The sequence below is a fragment of the Coregonus clupeaformis genome, chromosome 7 (genome assembly GCF_020615455.1).
Source record: "Coregonus clupeaformis isolate EN_2021a chromosome 7, ASM2061545v1, whole genome shotgun sequence".
Classification (NCBI taxonomy): domain Eukaryota; kingdom Metazoa; phylum Chordata; class Actinopteri; order Salmoniformes; family Salmonidae; genus Coregonus; species Coregonus clupeaformis.
This window is the reverse complement of record NC_059198.1, coordinates 22,425,689-22,442,407: the sequence shown is the minus strand read 5'-3', so window position 1 is coordinate 22,442,407 and position 16,719 is coordinate 22,425,689. Positions and strand designations below refer to the sequence as shown.

Here is a 16,719-nt window from a genome sequence, read left to right as displayed (position 1 = left end):
AGGCTAAAAGCACTCTGACTGTACAATCAGCATAACCCATCTTTCTACCTTTATACTCATTCTCTGGGGAGGGTACATAACGGGATTTACTAATCAAATTTGTGAATGTGAGAGAGCGAGCAAGAGTGAGTTAGGGGTTACATCACTTTGTCAGCACATGCATGGTGGTATTTAAACAATTGATGCTGCATATTTCGTAACTGTAGTTGATTAAAGTCCTTAAAGGTAGACTCAGCAATATGAGGTAGACGCAGAAAGTAAACGGCATGTTGTCTGTCTACCACGCTCTAAAAGCGTGAAGCGAACACGTGCACTTGCAAGATTTCGCTCACACACCATATCTGCGCATCAATATCTGGGGTGCTGCTCGAAGCAACGTCATTTGCTAAACCTACCTTTAATGTGTAAGAACACCCACTGTCTTTAAAAATGAATAGGTATCATTGTGGCTGTTGAAATCAACTCGGTCAGAAGAGACAAGTGGTTTAACTTAAAGCGGGAGTGAATACTTCTGAACTAATCCACTTTACTTCCTTCAAGATAAATTGGAAACCCACCATAGCGCAACACCTCACTAATGTCACAGACGGGAGCCTTAGCTCTCCAGTTGATAGGTTATAAACAATTGATCTTTGACCTTTGAAGAAACAATAACTTGGCGTTGGACCCAAATAGTTTGCCCTATAGCCTATATGTTGGACAGTTAGGCTATAATAAGCTTAATGTTTGCTTATTTCATTGAACATGGTATTAGCCCACCCAACTACCTCATCCCTATATTGTTATTTATTTTGCTCATTTGCACCCCAGTATCTCTATTTGCACATATAATCTCTTGCACATCTATCATTCCAGTGTTAATACTAATTGTAATTATTTTGCACTATAGCCTATTTATTGCCTTACCACCATAACTTGCTACATTTGCACACACTGTATATATATTTTCTGTTGTATTTTTTGACTTTATGTTTTGTTTTACCCCATATGTAACTCTGTGTTGTTGTTTTTATCGCACTGCTTTGCTTTATCTTGGCCAGGTCGCAGTTGTAAATGATAACTTGTTCTCAACTGGCTTACCTGGTTAAATAAAGGTGAAATAAATAAATAAATCAAAATTGTTGATAGACAGTAGGCCTACCATGTCTTGATGCACATTGGTAAAAGGTTACCCCCTCTGTTGACGTCAGAAGTCTGAGGGAGAAAGAAAGTTACCCTGCTGCTCTGTAAACAGGAGGAAAGGCAAGCGTGCCTGACTACATTATCCCAGCGACGGAGGAGGGGTTATATTTTTAGACCTCCCTCTTAATACAAAATATACCAGCGGAGAGGAGCAGCCTTTTGAAAGGGTTAAATGGAGCGACTATAGGGTTCCGGTGCTTTCCGACACAATAGTGTCGCGCGGTCTGGGATAGGCAATGAAATTACTTTTGTGTCGGGAGGGAGACTACAAGAAATACTGCACCTTGTTGGATTGACAACACTGTTGGGTAGGTAGGCTAATTGAGTTGCATATCTAGGCTACATTCAGTTAAATATGTTTAGGCATGTGCTGTTGCGAACAACGTTGACTGTGGCCACTGGCCAGTCTGTCATTTCCGCGACATTTCAGTAAACAGTTCCTAATGTAGCCCGCGACATTTCAGTAAGCAGTTCCTAATGTAGCCCAGCCTACAGTTTTTGTAAGGAAGTAGCCCATATGATTAGCTTGCAGCAAACCACGAATTCTGATAGGTTATGCTATTTCCCATTACACGTGACATGTTGTCTGTAGTTAACGACAGGGTTAAGTATAGAGTCAACTGGTAACCGCTAATCTTTACGCATGTAACGATACTTTGTATCAACTTTCAAGACGGTGACATTGTATCTAGGGGTTAAGGCAGACAATCGTCTGCTACAGCATTCAGAGAGGCTACATTCGATTGGTAGTCGAAAAAACATAAAGTCTTCATGTATTAACTATTCACTGGGCTAACTCAGAAATAAATCCACGGGCTTCATTTTCTAGGAAATTTTAACAATTGAGGAAGGAAAGGCATTTACTACACTTGCCATTCCCTTGGCTCGCGAATGCCACAGCTGATGTGACATTTGATACGCACCAGTCTTCACGGACTGGCTGGCAGACAGACCATTCTGTCGCCCCGCTGTCTAGCCCATATCGGTAGCAGTGACCTCTGCGTAAAGGCGCATTGGAGACCCCCGAGAAACGAGTCACTCCCGTCTCCCGCTCGAATCAGTCGGTAAGGATTTTCAATGACAGCCAATGCCACAGAGCTAATACGGAAGCACCCTACAAGTTCCTCCCCCCTTGCATCCCTCATTTGCAAGACATCTCTCATAGAGAGAAATAGTAATGGTGGCTTTTTGTAGGTACAAACTCCACCATGGTTCATTGGACAAAGCCATTAGCCGCGGGTAGTAGCAGCACCCCCTGAAAAACTGCACTGGGCCTTTACTAGTCCTGTATTAGTGGACCTATATAGCAGTCTGTAGCGCAGGCAAAATTATTTCAGTCAGTATTCAGCCATGATTACTACAAGTTTAGATAGCTGGCTAGACTAACTCCCAATCTAAAAATTATTCACCAGTCGCAGCCACACATTTATCTCTATCTATCTGCATCGCCATGAGAATAGGACACGCACACACACCTACTCATTCTCCTTCACCCCTCATCTCCATCCCTTCCTGGTGGCTCGTTCCCCACAGGAGACTGAACACTTTCCAGGCTGACTGGCTGTCCGTCATGAAGAAACGAGCCAATAAGGCGTTGGAGCCAGATGAGCCTCTGTGCTGCTGTGAGTATGTGGACCGTCAGGGGGGGCGGAACCATGTGGCAGCCTGCTGCTGTGACTGTGAGGACCTGGATGATGCCTGTGACAGGTGAGGGAGTGGCTTACCCATCTACGGCCAGTGACCTTCACACTTTTAGCTAATGGTTCTTCATCCAGTTTGGCATCACATCAGAAAGTGAATGTCTGCTTCTCTCCCTCAGATGGCTGAAGAAAGAGCCCCAGAAGGCTGACTCACTGTCCCATCTGGTTACTGTGATGACCGACCGCCTCCGTGTTCCCTGGTTCTGGGGCGGAGCCCGGCGTGTCGACCTATCTGTGCTCCCCCCGCTGCTCCTACTTCCTGTCCTCCTACACATCGCAGCCCTTCACTTCCTGTTGGGTATGGTTGTTCTGACAGCTCTACCGGTCCTGGTTCTATGGTACTACTACGTCACTCACCGCAAGAAGGGTCGGACCCTGTTCTTCCTCAGCCTGGCGCTGTTCTCCCTGGGCTACATGTACTACCTCTTCCTCACCGAGGTCTTCCCCAGGGGGGGTGTAGGGCTGACCCAGCTGGGCACAGTGACCCTGGGGGTGGGCCTCACTCTGGCCGCACTCGTCCACACCAAGAGAGAGCCCGGCTACGTACGGCCACACCCGGCTGACATCCACAGCACAGTGACCTATCACAGCCCTCCACCGGACAGAGACCCTGGCCATAACGTGGTCGGGCAGGAAGTAGTGCTAGCCAATCGGGGTAGTGGGTCGGAGCAGCAGGGCCAGGGGGTAGAGCAGATGGATAGTGGGCGGAGCAGGAACTGGTGCTCTGTGTGCAGGGTTATGCGGCCCCCCAGGGCGGGACACTGCAGGATCTGTGGCGTCTGTGTCCTGAGGCTGGACCACCACTGTGTCTGGTGGGTCCCATTAAAACACCTCTGTCATTTAGTACACAACCATGTCAAAGCAATGTCTCAGCAGTGTCAGGGCAGACCTATGAAGCAATTATCAGTGACATTCTCTTGTCTCTGTCATCAGCCATAGGCCTGTGTGTCTGAGAAACTCACTTAACTCACTGATCTGTAACACACACACAATCGTGCAAAAAATAATAATCTTCAAACACTTATTTAGATGTGTGTGTTTGGTGTAATCATGGGTTCTAAGTACATCTTACATTCTAGTCATTTAGCAGCAGATGCTCATCCAAATTACAATCAGAGCTGTACTGTGTGTGGTGGAACCCCATGATCTTAAGTACAGTGTATTGGCTGTCTGTGTCTGTGTGTGTGTGTGTGTGTGTGTGTGTGTGTGTGTGTCGTGTCCGTCATGTCACCACTGTGGTAGGATAAACAGCTGTGTGGGACAGTCCAATCACCGCAGCTTCCTGTTGACACTCCTCCTCTTCCTGTTGACCTCTCTGTATGGGATCAGTCTGGTGCTGCGCAGCGTGTGTCCTCAACAGAACATTCTCACCTCTCTGCTCTACTGCCCAGGCGTCTACGACCAGTATAGGTAACACATACACACACACACACACACTATTAGGCATTAGAGGCTAAAATGAGCCTGTGAAATGAGGCGGTGTAGATCAAAATACCCACTGGCACCTGGGTCGTAACTAGGGTTTGAGTTTTAGTGAGTTCCGGATAGGGGGGATTTTTTGAAAGCTGAAACTCATTAACTGCATTTCTATACAATTTAAACAACTTTAAAATGCTATTTGGAGAACCGCAAAAACAAGCCAAAATGACCCCATCCATTATCACCTTGGCTGCTGTAGGTTCATTCACCTCAGTTGAACATAACGATTAAACCATTGTTTGTGATTCCAATCATTCACAAAGAGGCAGGCCCCAATAGAACAGTCAGATCAATAATATAAGCGTTCTGAGCTTTGATCAACGCTTGGAGCAATATTTAGATGTTGACCTGTAATAGATTTTCTTTATTGTGTTATTTACAGTACCAGTCAAAAGTTTGGACACACCTACTAATTGAAGGGTTTTTCTTTATTTTTACTATTTTCTACATTGTAGAATAATAGTGAAGACATCAAAACTATGAAATAACACATGGAATCATGTAGTAACCAAAATAGTTTTTTTTTGAGATTCTTCAAATAGCCACCCTTTGCCTTGATGACAGCTTTGCACACTCTAGGTATTCTCTCAACCAGCTTCATGAGGTAGTCACCTGGAATGCATTTCAATTAACAGGTATGCCTTGTTAAAAGTTCATTTGTGGAATTTATTTCCTTCTTAATGCGTTTGAGCCAATCAGTTGTGTTGTGACAAGGTAGGGGTGGTATACAGAAGATAGCCCTATTTGGTAAAAGACCAAGTCCATATTATGGCAAGAACAGCTCAAATAAGCAAAGAGAAATGACAGTCCATCATTACTTTTAAGACATGAAGGTCAGTCAATCCGGAACATTTCAAGAACTTTTAAAGTTTCTTCAAGTGCAGTCGCAAAAACCATCAAGCGCTATGATGAAACTGGCTCTCATGAGGACCGCCACAGGAAAGGAAGACCCAGAGTTTCCTCTGCTGCAGAGGATAAGTTCATTAGAGTTAACTGCACCTCAGATTGCAGCCCAAATAAATGCTTCGCAGAGTTCAAGTAACAGACAAATCTCAACATCAACTATTCAGAGGAGACTGCGTGAATCAGGCCTTCATGATCAAATTGCTGCAAAGAAACCACTACTAAAGGACACCAATAAGAAGAAGAGACTTGCTTGGGCCAAGAAACACGAGCAATGGACATTAGACTAGTGAAAATCTGTCCTTTCTGTCTTTGTGAGACGCAGAGTAGGTGAACGGATGATCTCCGCATTTGTGGTTCCCACCGTGATGCATGGAGGAGGAGGTGTGATGGTGCTTTGCTGATGACAATGTCTGTGATTTATTTAGAATTCAAGGCACACTTAACCAGCATGGCTACCACAGCATTCTGCAGCGATACACCATCCCATCTGGTTTGCGCTTAGTGGGATTAGCATTTCTTTTTCAAAAGGACAATGACCCAAAACACACCTCCAGGCTGTGTAAGGGCTATTTGACCAAGGAGAGTGATGGAGTGCTGCATCAGATGACCTGGCCTCCACAATCACCTGACCTCAACCCAATTGAGATGGTTTGGGATGAGTTGGACCGCAGAGTGAAGGAAACGCAGCCAACAAGTGCTCAGCATATGTGGGAACGCCTTCAAGACTGTTGGAAAAGCATTCCTCATGAAGTTGGTTGAGAGAATGCCAAGAGTGTGCAAAGCTGTCATCAAGGCAAAGGGTGGCTACTTTTAAGAATCTCAAATAAAAAATATATTTTGATTTCTTTAACACTTTTTTGGTTACTACATGATTCTATATGTGTTATTTCATAGTTTTGATGTCTTCACTATTATTCTACAATGTAGAAAATAGTAAAAATAAAGAAAAACCCTTGAATGAGTAGGTGTGTCCAAACTTTTGACTGGTACTGTATGTGTGTGTGTGTGTGTGTGTGTGTGTATATGTATATATATATATATATATATAGTTGAAGTCAGAAGTTTACATACACTTAGGTTGTAGTCATTAAAACTCGTTTTTCAACCACTCCACACATTTCTTGTTAACAAACTATAGTTTTGGCAAGTCGGTTAGGACATCTACTTTGTGCATGACACAAGTAATTTTTCCAACAATTATTTACAGACAGATTATTTCACTTATAATTCACTGTATCACAATTCCAGTGGGTCAGAAGTTTACATAGACTAAGTTGACTGTGCCTTTTAAACAGCTTGGAAAATTCCGGAAAATGATGTAATGGCTTTAGAAGCTTCTGATAGGCTAATTGACATCATTTGAGTCAATTGGAGGTGTACCTGTGGATGTATTTCAAGGCCTACCTTCAAACTCAGTGCCTCTGCTTGACATCATGGGAAAATCAAAAGAAATCAGCCATGATCTCAGAAAAAAAATCTGGTTCATCCTTAGGAGCAATTTCCAAATGCCTGAAGGTACCACGTTCATCTGTGAACGGACCTTGTGAAGAGGCTGGAGGAAACCGGTACAAAAGTATCTATATCCACAGTAAAACGAGTCCTATATCGACATAACCTGAAAGGCCGCTCAGCAAGGAAGAAGCCACAGCTCCAAAACCGCCATAAAAAAAACAGACTACGGTTTGCAACTGCACATGGGGACAAAGATCTTACTTTTTGGAGAAATGTCCTCTGGTCTGATGAAACAAAAATAGAACTGTTTGGCCATAATGACCATCGTTATGTTTGGAGGAAAAAGGGGAAGGCTTGCAAGCCGAAGAACACCATCCCAACCGTGAAGCACGGGGGTGGCAGCATCATGCTGTGGGGGTGCTTTGCTGCAGGAGGGACTGGTGCACTTCACAAAATAGATGGCATCATGAGGAAGGAAAATTATGTGGATATATTGAAGCAACATCTTAAGACATCAGTCTAGAAGTTAAAGCTTGGTCGCAAATGGGTCTCCCAAATGGACAATGACCCAAAGCATACTTCCAAAGTTGTGGCAAAATGGCTTAAGGACAACAAAGTCAAGGTATTGGAGTGGCCATCAAAAAGCCCTGACCTCAATCCTATAGAACATTTGTTGGGAGAACTGAAAAAGCGTGTGCGAGCAAGGAGGCCTACAAACCTGACTCAGTTACACCAGCTCTGTCAGGAGGAATGGGCCAAAATTCACCCAACTTATTGTGGGAAGCTTGTGGAAGGCTACCCAAAACGTTTGACCCAAGTTAAACAATTTAAAGGCAATGCTACCAAATACTAATTGAGTGTATGTAAACTTCTGACCCACTGGGAATGTGATGAAAGAAATAAAAGCTGAAATAAATAATTCTCTCTACTATTATTCTGACATTTCACATTCTTAAAATAAAGTGGTGATCCTAACTGACCTAAGACAGGGAATTCTTACTAGGATTAAATGTCAGGAATTGTGAAAGACTGAGTTGAAATTTATTTGGCTAAGGTGTATGTAAACTTTCGACTGTATTATATATATATATATATATATATACACACACACACCCTGGTAACTCTATAAGGAAACAAGTGGTTTTTAATTGCATCAAAGCAGTCTTTTCTTTATCTGGGACACTTAAAGCTGTGATGTTTTGGAATAATTGGGTATTTATAGGTTGTAGGTTGATGTAGGTTGATTTCAGTTTCTATAAGAAACGTCATATCTCCCCCTACCAGGCCTACTACTTTATCAACCACTGACCCAGATTTACAGAGCAGTTACTGTGGCTCAGCTGGCTTTGTTGTGTAAGGGTGAATGTGTATGTGTGTGTTTGCTGATAATGTGTGTTTTGATGTGATATGTGTGTGTATTGTAACTGCCATTTTGTCTACCACTCAGCACTGTAACAAATGTTATGTTGCTCAGATTTGTATGTGTGTATAGCCTCTTCGCTCCCCCATGGGTGTTTGCAGATCTGTAGAAACCAGATAGGTGTAATCTGTGTATTAAAGCTCCTCTTAGCCCATTGTTAACACATATCTGGTTTCCAAAAATAGGGGGTTTGGCCTAGGGGCCAGAGATTGTTTTCAGGAATGTATGAGTCATGTCCTCCTTTCAGTGTGTGTGTGTGTGTGTGTGTGTGTGTTCCAGCTCAGCGTTGTGTTTCACCTGTGCGTGGTACAGCTGCATAGTGACGGGTGGCCTGCTACACCTGCTGGTCCTGCAGCTCATCAACGTCAGCTACAACGTGACAGAGCGAGAGGTGCGCACCGCCCTCCGAGACAAGACCACCCACAGTCTCTACTGGGGCCTCGTCGTCGACACAGGAGTCTACTCACATGGTTTCCGTGGCAACTGGGCAGAGTTCCTGACCATGGGAGAAGGCCCGGATGCCCACTGGCCCAGGCTCACTGACCTGGTGTAGCTGACCTTGGGAGAAGGCCCGGAAGCCCCTTGGCCCAGCCTCACTTACCTGAGGTGCGTTCAACAAGGAAAATAGTTTGCGAACATTGGCTAACGTTAGCTAACATATTCCATTTGTTTTGTGTTAAAAACAATCAAGTGGCCATGTAGCTAAGTCATTTTCAGTTTGAATAATGTTGCTAAAAAGCCACAGTAATCCTTACAAAAAGTAGCTGGTTGAAGTTTCACCGTAACATTTTGGAATGTTTATTCAAATCGTTCAACTGAAATTGTTGCTCTGGCAACATGTTCATCGCAAACAGAAGCCTTGTTGATCTCTCCTCTTGTGTAGCTGACCTGCTCAACATCATCATCGCATCGTTAGAAGTGATTGATCAATTGGACGATCCAGGTAGAAGTTGCCCACAGATCTAGGGTCATCTTACCCTCATACAATCTGACTTTAACCGTTAGGGGGAAGAACGTAAAACTGACCTTAGATCACACTAGGGGGGCAACTTCACCCTGCTCCGTGATATGGACAAGAGTTGGAGGATGTGGTGCTGCTGTACTGTCTTTCACCACCAGATGGTAGCATATCTCCACACCTCGGACTGTTCAGACTGCCATCTCCCTCTCTCCCATTTATCGTCTTCTGCCTTGTCTGTCTGTCTGTCATCTCCCTACCTATTCTGTCTGTCTGTCCTCTCCCCAACCTGTCTGTCATCTCCCCTTTCTGTCTGTCCTCTCCCCTTTCTGTCTGTCCTCTCCTTCCCTATTCTGTCTGGGACTGGGAGGGAGGCCGAGCCAGTCTGAAATCAGCAAGCCTTTGTTAAGGTGTAACAGTGTTCGGTTCTGTTGTGAAGTAGCGCCCACTACAATACCGTCCCTGAGCTGAACCATAGCCTACAATAACACACAACCACTTCTGTTAACTTTACTGACTGACAGCCTCAATCTCACCATCTCTACCTCTCTCTCTCTCTCCCTGACCTTTTCTCCCATTCAAGTGCTGCAATTGCTCTGTGCACATTTCATCCATCTATCTCTCCATCGATCTGTCTCACGCTCCCTCTCTATCTTCATTCTCCTCCCGCAATCTCTTTCCAGGGTCCTTCTAACATCCTGTCTCTCCCTCCTCAGTTGAGGTGCCTTTCTTTGATGGGAGGTGACCAAACCACGTGACCAAAATAAAACTAGGCCCTAGACGTTCCTTTCAACACTGATTAACACTCCTCTCGAGAAAGGAACAGCTGTTGTCAATATGTTATTTTTATGTGTAACTGTTCCTGTGAGCTTCAGAAGGAAACAGGTATTTATCAAACAGCATCGTGTTGATACATCTCTGTAGACTGAGGCTGGTCAGGATCATTAGTGTTGTTGCATTAAACATGACATTTTAGTAATTTAGCAGATGCTCTTATCCAGAGCGACTGACAGTAGTGAGTGCATACATTTTAATGCTTTTTTCATACTGGTCCCCCGTGGGAATCGAACCCACAACCCTGGCGCCATGCTCTACCAACTGAGCTACACAGGACTTAAGAGAATACAACAACAAAAGCACAGAGACTGGGAAAACAACTTGGACAGTGAGACTTGTTTATTGTGATATGAATAACAGAATGCTTTTTACTTTTTATGGCTTCAAGCTCCTGTCAAACTGCATCAAACTGTGTGACTTAAAAAATACACAAAATATTCAATAACCTGAATTTTAACTGCAGTTTTAAATGAGTCATTGCTGTTACAAAAAGGTTTCTAAAATGTCTTCATTAAACGTTATATCCACCTTTCTCAGGTAATTAAGGTAGACCAACAGCTGGTATGTGTGTGCTTGTTACAGCAGCAACTTAAGCATCTGTTTTGGGTCCTATCCACTGGTTTCTCCTGTATGTGAGTATTCTCTTTGCCTGCCTGCCTGTCTGTCTGTGTCTGTCTGTTTGAGTGTACCGTACACATGTGTGTGTCTACTGTACGTGTGTGTGTGTGTCCTGTGGGTCACAGAGGGCCTTGTTTCCAGGGACAGTCCAGAGGAGAAGAGCGGAAGTCAGGGAGGACCTCTGCCACTCTGCGTCTCAGCTGCTCCCTCCTGGTCTCCCTCTCTCTCTCCTCACGCAGCCACCCTGGATACCGTCTCCAGGCCTGGAAACAGCTCCGCACCACCCGCCTGGGACAGGGACGGAGAGGACAGAAACCAAGAGGGACAGACAGACATGCACACACAGGACAGAGAGGGGACAGAGGGAAGCAAACAGAACAACTTAGAAAGACCTAACAACAACAACAACAAGCGATAATACAGTCAGGTCCTACACATGGAGCATGTCTGCATCTGACACAGCAGGATCAGGTGGCTTTGACAGGTGTAATGTTTCTAGGACAGGTGTTATTGGTCAAGGCAGTAAGGCCCAGGTAAACACACCCACCTGTCACTGTGTTCCTGAGCCTGCTGCTCCCGGTCCCAATCCGCCATCCTCTCCTGGGTCACGTGATCTAGCAGCCCAATCAGAGCCCTCCTCAGAGTGTGCGTGCGCCAGAACCTCTCGGCTCGCCCCTCCAGAACCATGCGGTGATCCTTCAACTGAGCCAGAACATGTAAAACAGAACGGGTCAGGGCTGGATAACCGGTCAGGGCTGGATAACGGGTCAGTGATGGATAACGGGTCAGGCCTGGATACAGTACACAGGACAGTCCATCTCAATAGGGATGGATATACCAAAGACTGCCCACCGCATCACTATTAAACTGGGATTAGTATTAAAATGTGTTTGTTGGAAAAATGACAGAGAGTGGCCATTTGTATGCCTCAGTCTCTCTATCTCTCTGTGTGAGAGTTAGTATGTATGCTTCTGTCTATAGCTATTAATTTATTTATTTCACCTTTATTTAACCAGGTAAGCCAGAGAACAAGTTCTCATTTACAACTGGGACCTGGCCAAGATAAAGCAAAGCAGTGCGATAAAAACAACAACACAGAGTTACATATGGGGTAAACAAAACATTAAGTCAAAAATACAACAGAAAATATATATACAGTGTGTGCAAATGTAGCAAGTTATGGAGGTAGGGCAATAAATAGGCCATAGTGCAAAATAATTACAATTAGTATTAACACTGGAATGATAGATGTGCAAGAGATGATGTGCATATAGAGATACTGGGGTGCAAATGAGCAAAATAAATAACAATATGGGGATGAGGTAGTTGGGTGGGCTAATTTCAGATGGGCTGTGTACAGGTGCAGTGATCGGTAAGGTGCTCTGACAACTTACGCTTAAAGTTAGTGAGGGAGATAAGAGTCTCCAGCTTCAGAGATTTTTGCAGTTCGTTCCAGTCATTGGCAGCAGAGAACTGGAAGGAATTGCGGCCAAAGGAGGTGTTGGCTTTGGGGTTGACCAGTGAGATATACCTGCTGGAGTGCATACTACGGGTGTGTGTTGCTATGGTGACCAATGAGCTAAGATAATGCGGGGATTGGCCTAGCAGTGATTTATAGATGACCTGGAGCCAGTGGTTTTGGCAACGAATATGTAGTGAGGACCAGCCAACAAGAGCGTACAGGTCACAGTGGTGGGTAGTATATGGGGCTTTGGTGACAAAACGGATGGACCAGATGATGGTGTCGTATACAAAATGGTGTCGTCTGCGTAGAGGTGGATCTGAGAGTCACCAGCAGCAAGAGCGACATCATTGATATACACAGAGAAGAGTCGGCCCGAGAATTGAACCCTGTGGCACCCCCATAGAGACTGCCATAGGTCCAGACAACAGGCCCTCCGATTTGACACTTTGAACTCTATCTGAGAAGTAGTTGGTGAACCAGGCGAGGCAGTCATTTGAGAAACCAAGGCTATTTAGTCTGCCAATAAGAATGCGGTGGTTGACAGTGTCGAAAGCCTTGGCCAGGTCGATGAAGACCGCTGCACAGTACTGTCTATTATCGATTGCGGTTATAATATCGTTTAGGACCTTGAGCATGGCTGAGGTGCACCCATGACCAGCTCGAAAACCGGATTGCATAGCGGAGAAGGTACGGTGGGATTCGAAATGGTCGGTGATCTGTTTGTTAACTTGGCTTTCAAAAACGTTCGAAAGGCAGGGCAGGATGGATATAGGTCTGTAACAGTTTGGATCTAGAGTGTCACCCCCTTTGAAGAGGGGGATAACCGCGGCAGCTTTCCAATCTCTGGGGATCTCAGACGTTACGAAAGAGAGGTTGAACAGGGGTTGCGACAATTTCGGTGGCTATTTTTAGAAAGAAAGGGTCTAGATTGTCTAGCCCAGATGATTTGTAGGGGTCCAGATTTTGCAGCTCTTTCAGAACATCAGCTGTCTGAATTTGTGTGAAGGAGAAAATTGTGTGGAGGGGGGGCATGGGCAAGTTGCAGCGGAGGGTGCAGAGCTGGTGGCCGGGGTAGTGGTAGCCAGGTGGAAAGCATGGCCAGCCGTAGCAAAATGCTTGTTGAAATTCTAGATTATTGTAGATTTATCGGTGGTGATAGTGTTTCCTAGCCTCAGTGCAGTGGGCAGCTGGGAGGAGGTGCTCTTATTCTCCATGGACTTTACAGTGTCCCAAAACTTTTTGGAGTTAGTGCTACAGGATGGACATTTCTGTTTGAAAAAGCTAGCCTTTGCTTTCCTAACTGCTTGTGTATATTGGTTCCTAACTTCCCTGAAAAGTTGCATATCGCGGGGGCTATTCGATGCTAATGCAGTATGCCACAGGATTATTTTGTGCTGGTCAAGGGCAGTCAAGTCTGAGGAGAACCAGGGGCTATATCTGTTCTTAGTTCTGAATTTTTTTAATGGGGCATGCTTATTTAAGATTGAGAGGAAAGCACTTTTAAAGAACAACCAGGCATCCTCTACTGACGGAATGAGATCGATATCCATCCAGGATACCTGGGCCAGGTCAATTAGGAAGGCCTGCTCGCTAAAGTGTTTTAGGGAACGTTTGACAGTGATAAGGGGTGGTCGTTTGACCGCGGACCCGTTACGGACGCAGGCAATAAGGCAGTGATCGCTGAGATCCTGGTTGAAGACAGCGGAGGTGTATTTAGAGGGTAAGTTAGTCAGGATGATATCTATGAGGGTGCCCATGTTTACGGATTTAGGATTGTACCTGGTAGGTTCCTTGATAATTTGTGTGAGATTGAGGGCATCTAGTTTGGATTGTAGGATGGCCGGGGTGTTAAGCATATCCCAGTTTAGGTCACCAAGCAGTACGAACTCTGAGGATAGATGGGGGCAATCAATTCACATATGGTGTCCAGGGCACAGCTGGGGGCTGAGGGGGTCTGTAGCAAGCGGCAACAGTGAGAGACTTATTTCTGGAAAGGTGGATTTTTAGAAGTAGGAGCTCAAACTGTTTGGGCACAGACCTGGATAGTATGATAGAGCTCTGCAGGCTCTCTCTACAGTAGATTGCAACTCCACCCCCTTTGGCAGTCCTATCTAGACGGAAAATGTTGTAGTTGGGGATGGACATTTCTGAATTTTTGGTGGCCTTCCTAAGCCAGGATTTAGACACTGCTAGAACATCAGGGTTGGCGGAGTGTGCTAACGCAGTGAATAATTCAAACTTAGGGAGGAGGCTTCTGATGTTAACATGCAAAAAACCAAGGCTTTTACGGTTACAGAAGTCAACAAATGATAGCGCCTGGGGAGTAGGAGTGATACTGGGGGTTAACCTGGGTTAACCACTACATCACCAGAGGAACAGAGGAGGACTAGAATAAGGATACGGCTAAAGGCTTTAAGAACTGGTCTTCTAGTGCGTTGGGTACAGAGAATAAAATGGGCAGATTTCCGGGCGTTGTAGAATAGATTCAGGGCATTCTGTACAGACAAGGATATGGAAGGATATGAGTACAGTGGAGGTAAACCTAAGCGTTAGGTAACAATGAAAGAGATAACATCACTGGAGGCACTGATTGAGCCGGTCTCCACGTGTATGGGGGGTGGAACAAAGGAGCTATTTGAGGCAGTTTGAGAGGGACCTGGGGCTCTACAGTGAAATTGTATTTTAAGAACTAACTGGAACAGCAATAGGTAAGGCATATTGACATGGGAGAGAGAGGTATAAAGCAATCACAGGTGTTATTCGAGAGAGCTAAGACAACAACTGGTAATGGCGATGAAAGTTTGGGCTGAGGCTAAACAGATAAATAGGACAGGGTACCGTGTAGTCCAGCAGGCATCAGCTGTGCAGCTGAGTGATCATAAGGTCCAGTGAACAGCAATATGTGAGTCCAAGAGCAGTTTGAAATGGTGCTACAGCACAGGCGAGAAGGAAGCATGGCTGTTGAAATTGCGTGTGCTAGCGGGCCGGGGCTAGCAGATGGATCTTCGTGCTCGTCGCAACGGGAAGCCTGTTGAAACCACAGACGATTACGTCGGCAGACCAGTCATGATGGATCGGCGGGGCTCCGTGTCGACACTGAGGTCCCGTCCGGTTGACAGAGAGGTAGATAGCCGGGAGATGGGCCTGACTCGAGGCTAGCTCAAGGCTGATTAGCCAACAACAACATCCATTCGGTTGCAGCTAGCTAGTTGCGATGATCCGGTGTTAAAGGTCCAGTTATTCAGTGATTCCGGCAGAAAATCCGATATGTTCTGGGTCGATAACGCGCTGTGCAGACAGTGCAGACTGGCCGATAATAGTCCAGGCTAGAGCTGGCTGGTAGGTAGTGCAGGCCACGGACAATGGTGAAAAACCGCTAACGGTGGCTAATAGCAAGTAGCTAGTTAGCTGGCTACTCTCATCCGGTAGACAGAGAGGTAGATAGCCGGGATATGGGCCTGGCTCGAGGCTAGCTCAAGGCTAACTGGTGCTTGCTTCGGGGGCAGTGATGATTAGCCAACAGCAACATCCATTCGGTTGCGGCTAGCTAGTTGCGATCCGGTGTTAAGGTCCAGTGATTCAGTTATTCCGGCAGAAAATCCGATGTTCTGGGTGAAAACCGCTAACGGTGGCTAATAGCAACTAGCTAGTTAGCTGGCTAGCTAGTTTCAACTGGAGATTCTAGATAAAAGGTAAGTAAATAATAGAATCCGTTCCATATTGAGTGAGGCGGGTTGCAGGAAAGTATATTTAGTAGAAGGATGAAAAGTGTGATAGGGAAATATATACGAAAAAAACACGGACACACTACAGAGTACACGACTGCACTGCTACGCCATCTTGGATTCGGGAGGACTCCTGATATCTCCAGGAGGGATACGTATCATTTTTGTCTTAATCTGTTGTTGTCTAGTAGGGCCATCTACTTTAAATGCTGTCTGTCTTCCCAGTAGACTACTTGGTGTGTGAACGGCTCACTGCTCATAACTTGCAGCTGGTTGTTGACACATCAACCAGGATGAAGGGGCAGGGCAATTTGTGACTGTTGTTGTTTTTATAATCAGTGGCTGTATTGGAGGGGGAGTGGTTTCTCCTCTGCAAGGCTATCAGCAGTTAGTGTTAGTACTTCAGTCTCCCCTGTTTTCTCAGCGGCGGTCTCGTGGGCAAAACTAAGACCGTAGCCGAAACAAAGACGGTTCTGCCGAGTTGTCGGAGGAAGGAAAGAGATTTAATATACCCGTTGGCTCCTCTCCCTGTAGGCTTTACAGATGCTCCCCACCCCTTGGCTGTAGCCCTTCTTATTTAGTGTACCCTGCGCGCACAACCCATGTGGAATTCCTGGTCTCCGGCAGCGTTTGGAACTGCCGATCTGCAGTCAAGAACGCCAAGTTCATCTCAGCCTATGCTGCCCTTCAGTCCCTAGGTTTTTTGGTCCTGATGGAGACATGGATCACCCCAGAGAACACTGCTACTCCAGCTGCTCTCTCGTCATCTGACTATGTGTTCGCTCATAGTCCGAGAGCATCTGGTTGTTGTGGTGGTGGCACAGGGCTACTCATTTCCCCTAAGTGGAAATTTTGTATTTTCTCCCTCACTCACCTGTCCATCTCCTCACTCAAGCTTAACATTGTTGTTACTTACTGTATCACTCACCAGGTGCCCTTAGAGAATTCCTCAATGAGCTTGACACCTTGATAAGCTA

At 45.5% G+C, this 16,719-nt stretch overlaps 2 protein-coding genes across 3 annotated transcripts in view; one reads left to right on the top strand and one right to left on the bottom strand.

The window, feature by feature from the left end:
* The first annotated feature begins 1,256 nt into the window (after nt 1-1,256).
* Nucleotides 1,257-10,138, top strand: LOC121569270 (palmitoyltransferase ZDHHC23-B). 2 transcript variants are annotated; one of them, XM_041880081.2, is made up of 5 exons: nt 1,257-1,490; nt 2,716-2,889; nt 3,002-3,694; nt 4,212-4,292; nt 8,419-10,138. In XM_041880081.2, the coding sequence occupies exons 2-5, from the start codon at nt 2,753-2,755 to the stop codon at nt 8,690-8,692; spliced, it is 1,185 nt and encodes a 394-aa protein (XP_041736015.2). In that variant the 5' UTR covers nt 1,257-1,490; nt 2,716-2,752; the 3' UTR covers nt 8,693-10,138. The 2 variants fall into 2 exon arrangements, with proteins under 2 accessions (XP_041736015.2, XP_041736013.2); XM_041880079.2 differs by having other exon boundaries at nt 4,125-4,292.
* LOC121569269 (coiled-coil domain-containing protein 191) overlaps nt 10,139-16,719 on the bottom strand; it is a 38,278-nt gene continuing 31,697 nt past the window's right edge. The window contains exons 17-18 of the mRNA XM_045221243.1: nt 11,100-11,254; nt 10,139-10,840 (exon numbers count right to left, since the gene is read on the bottom strand). Of these exons, the coding sequence (XP_045077178.1) occupies nt 10,672-10,840; nt 11,100-11,254 (324 nt within the window). The 3' untranslated portion in view covers nt 10,139-10,671. The remainder of the gene's footprint in view (nt 10,841-11,099; nt 11,255-16,719) is intronic.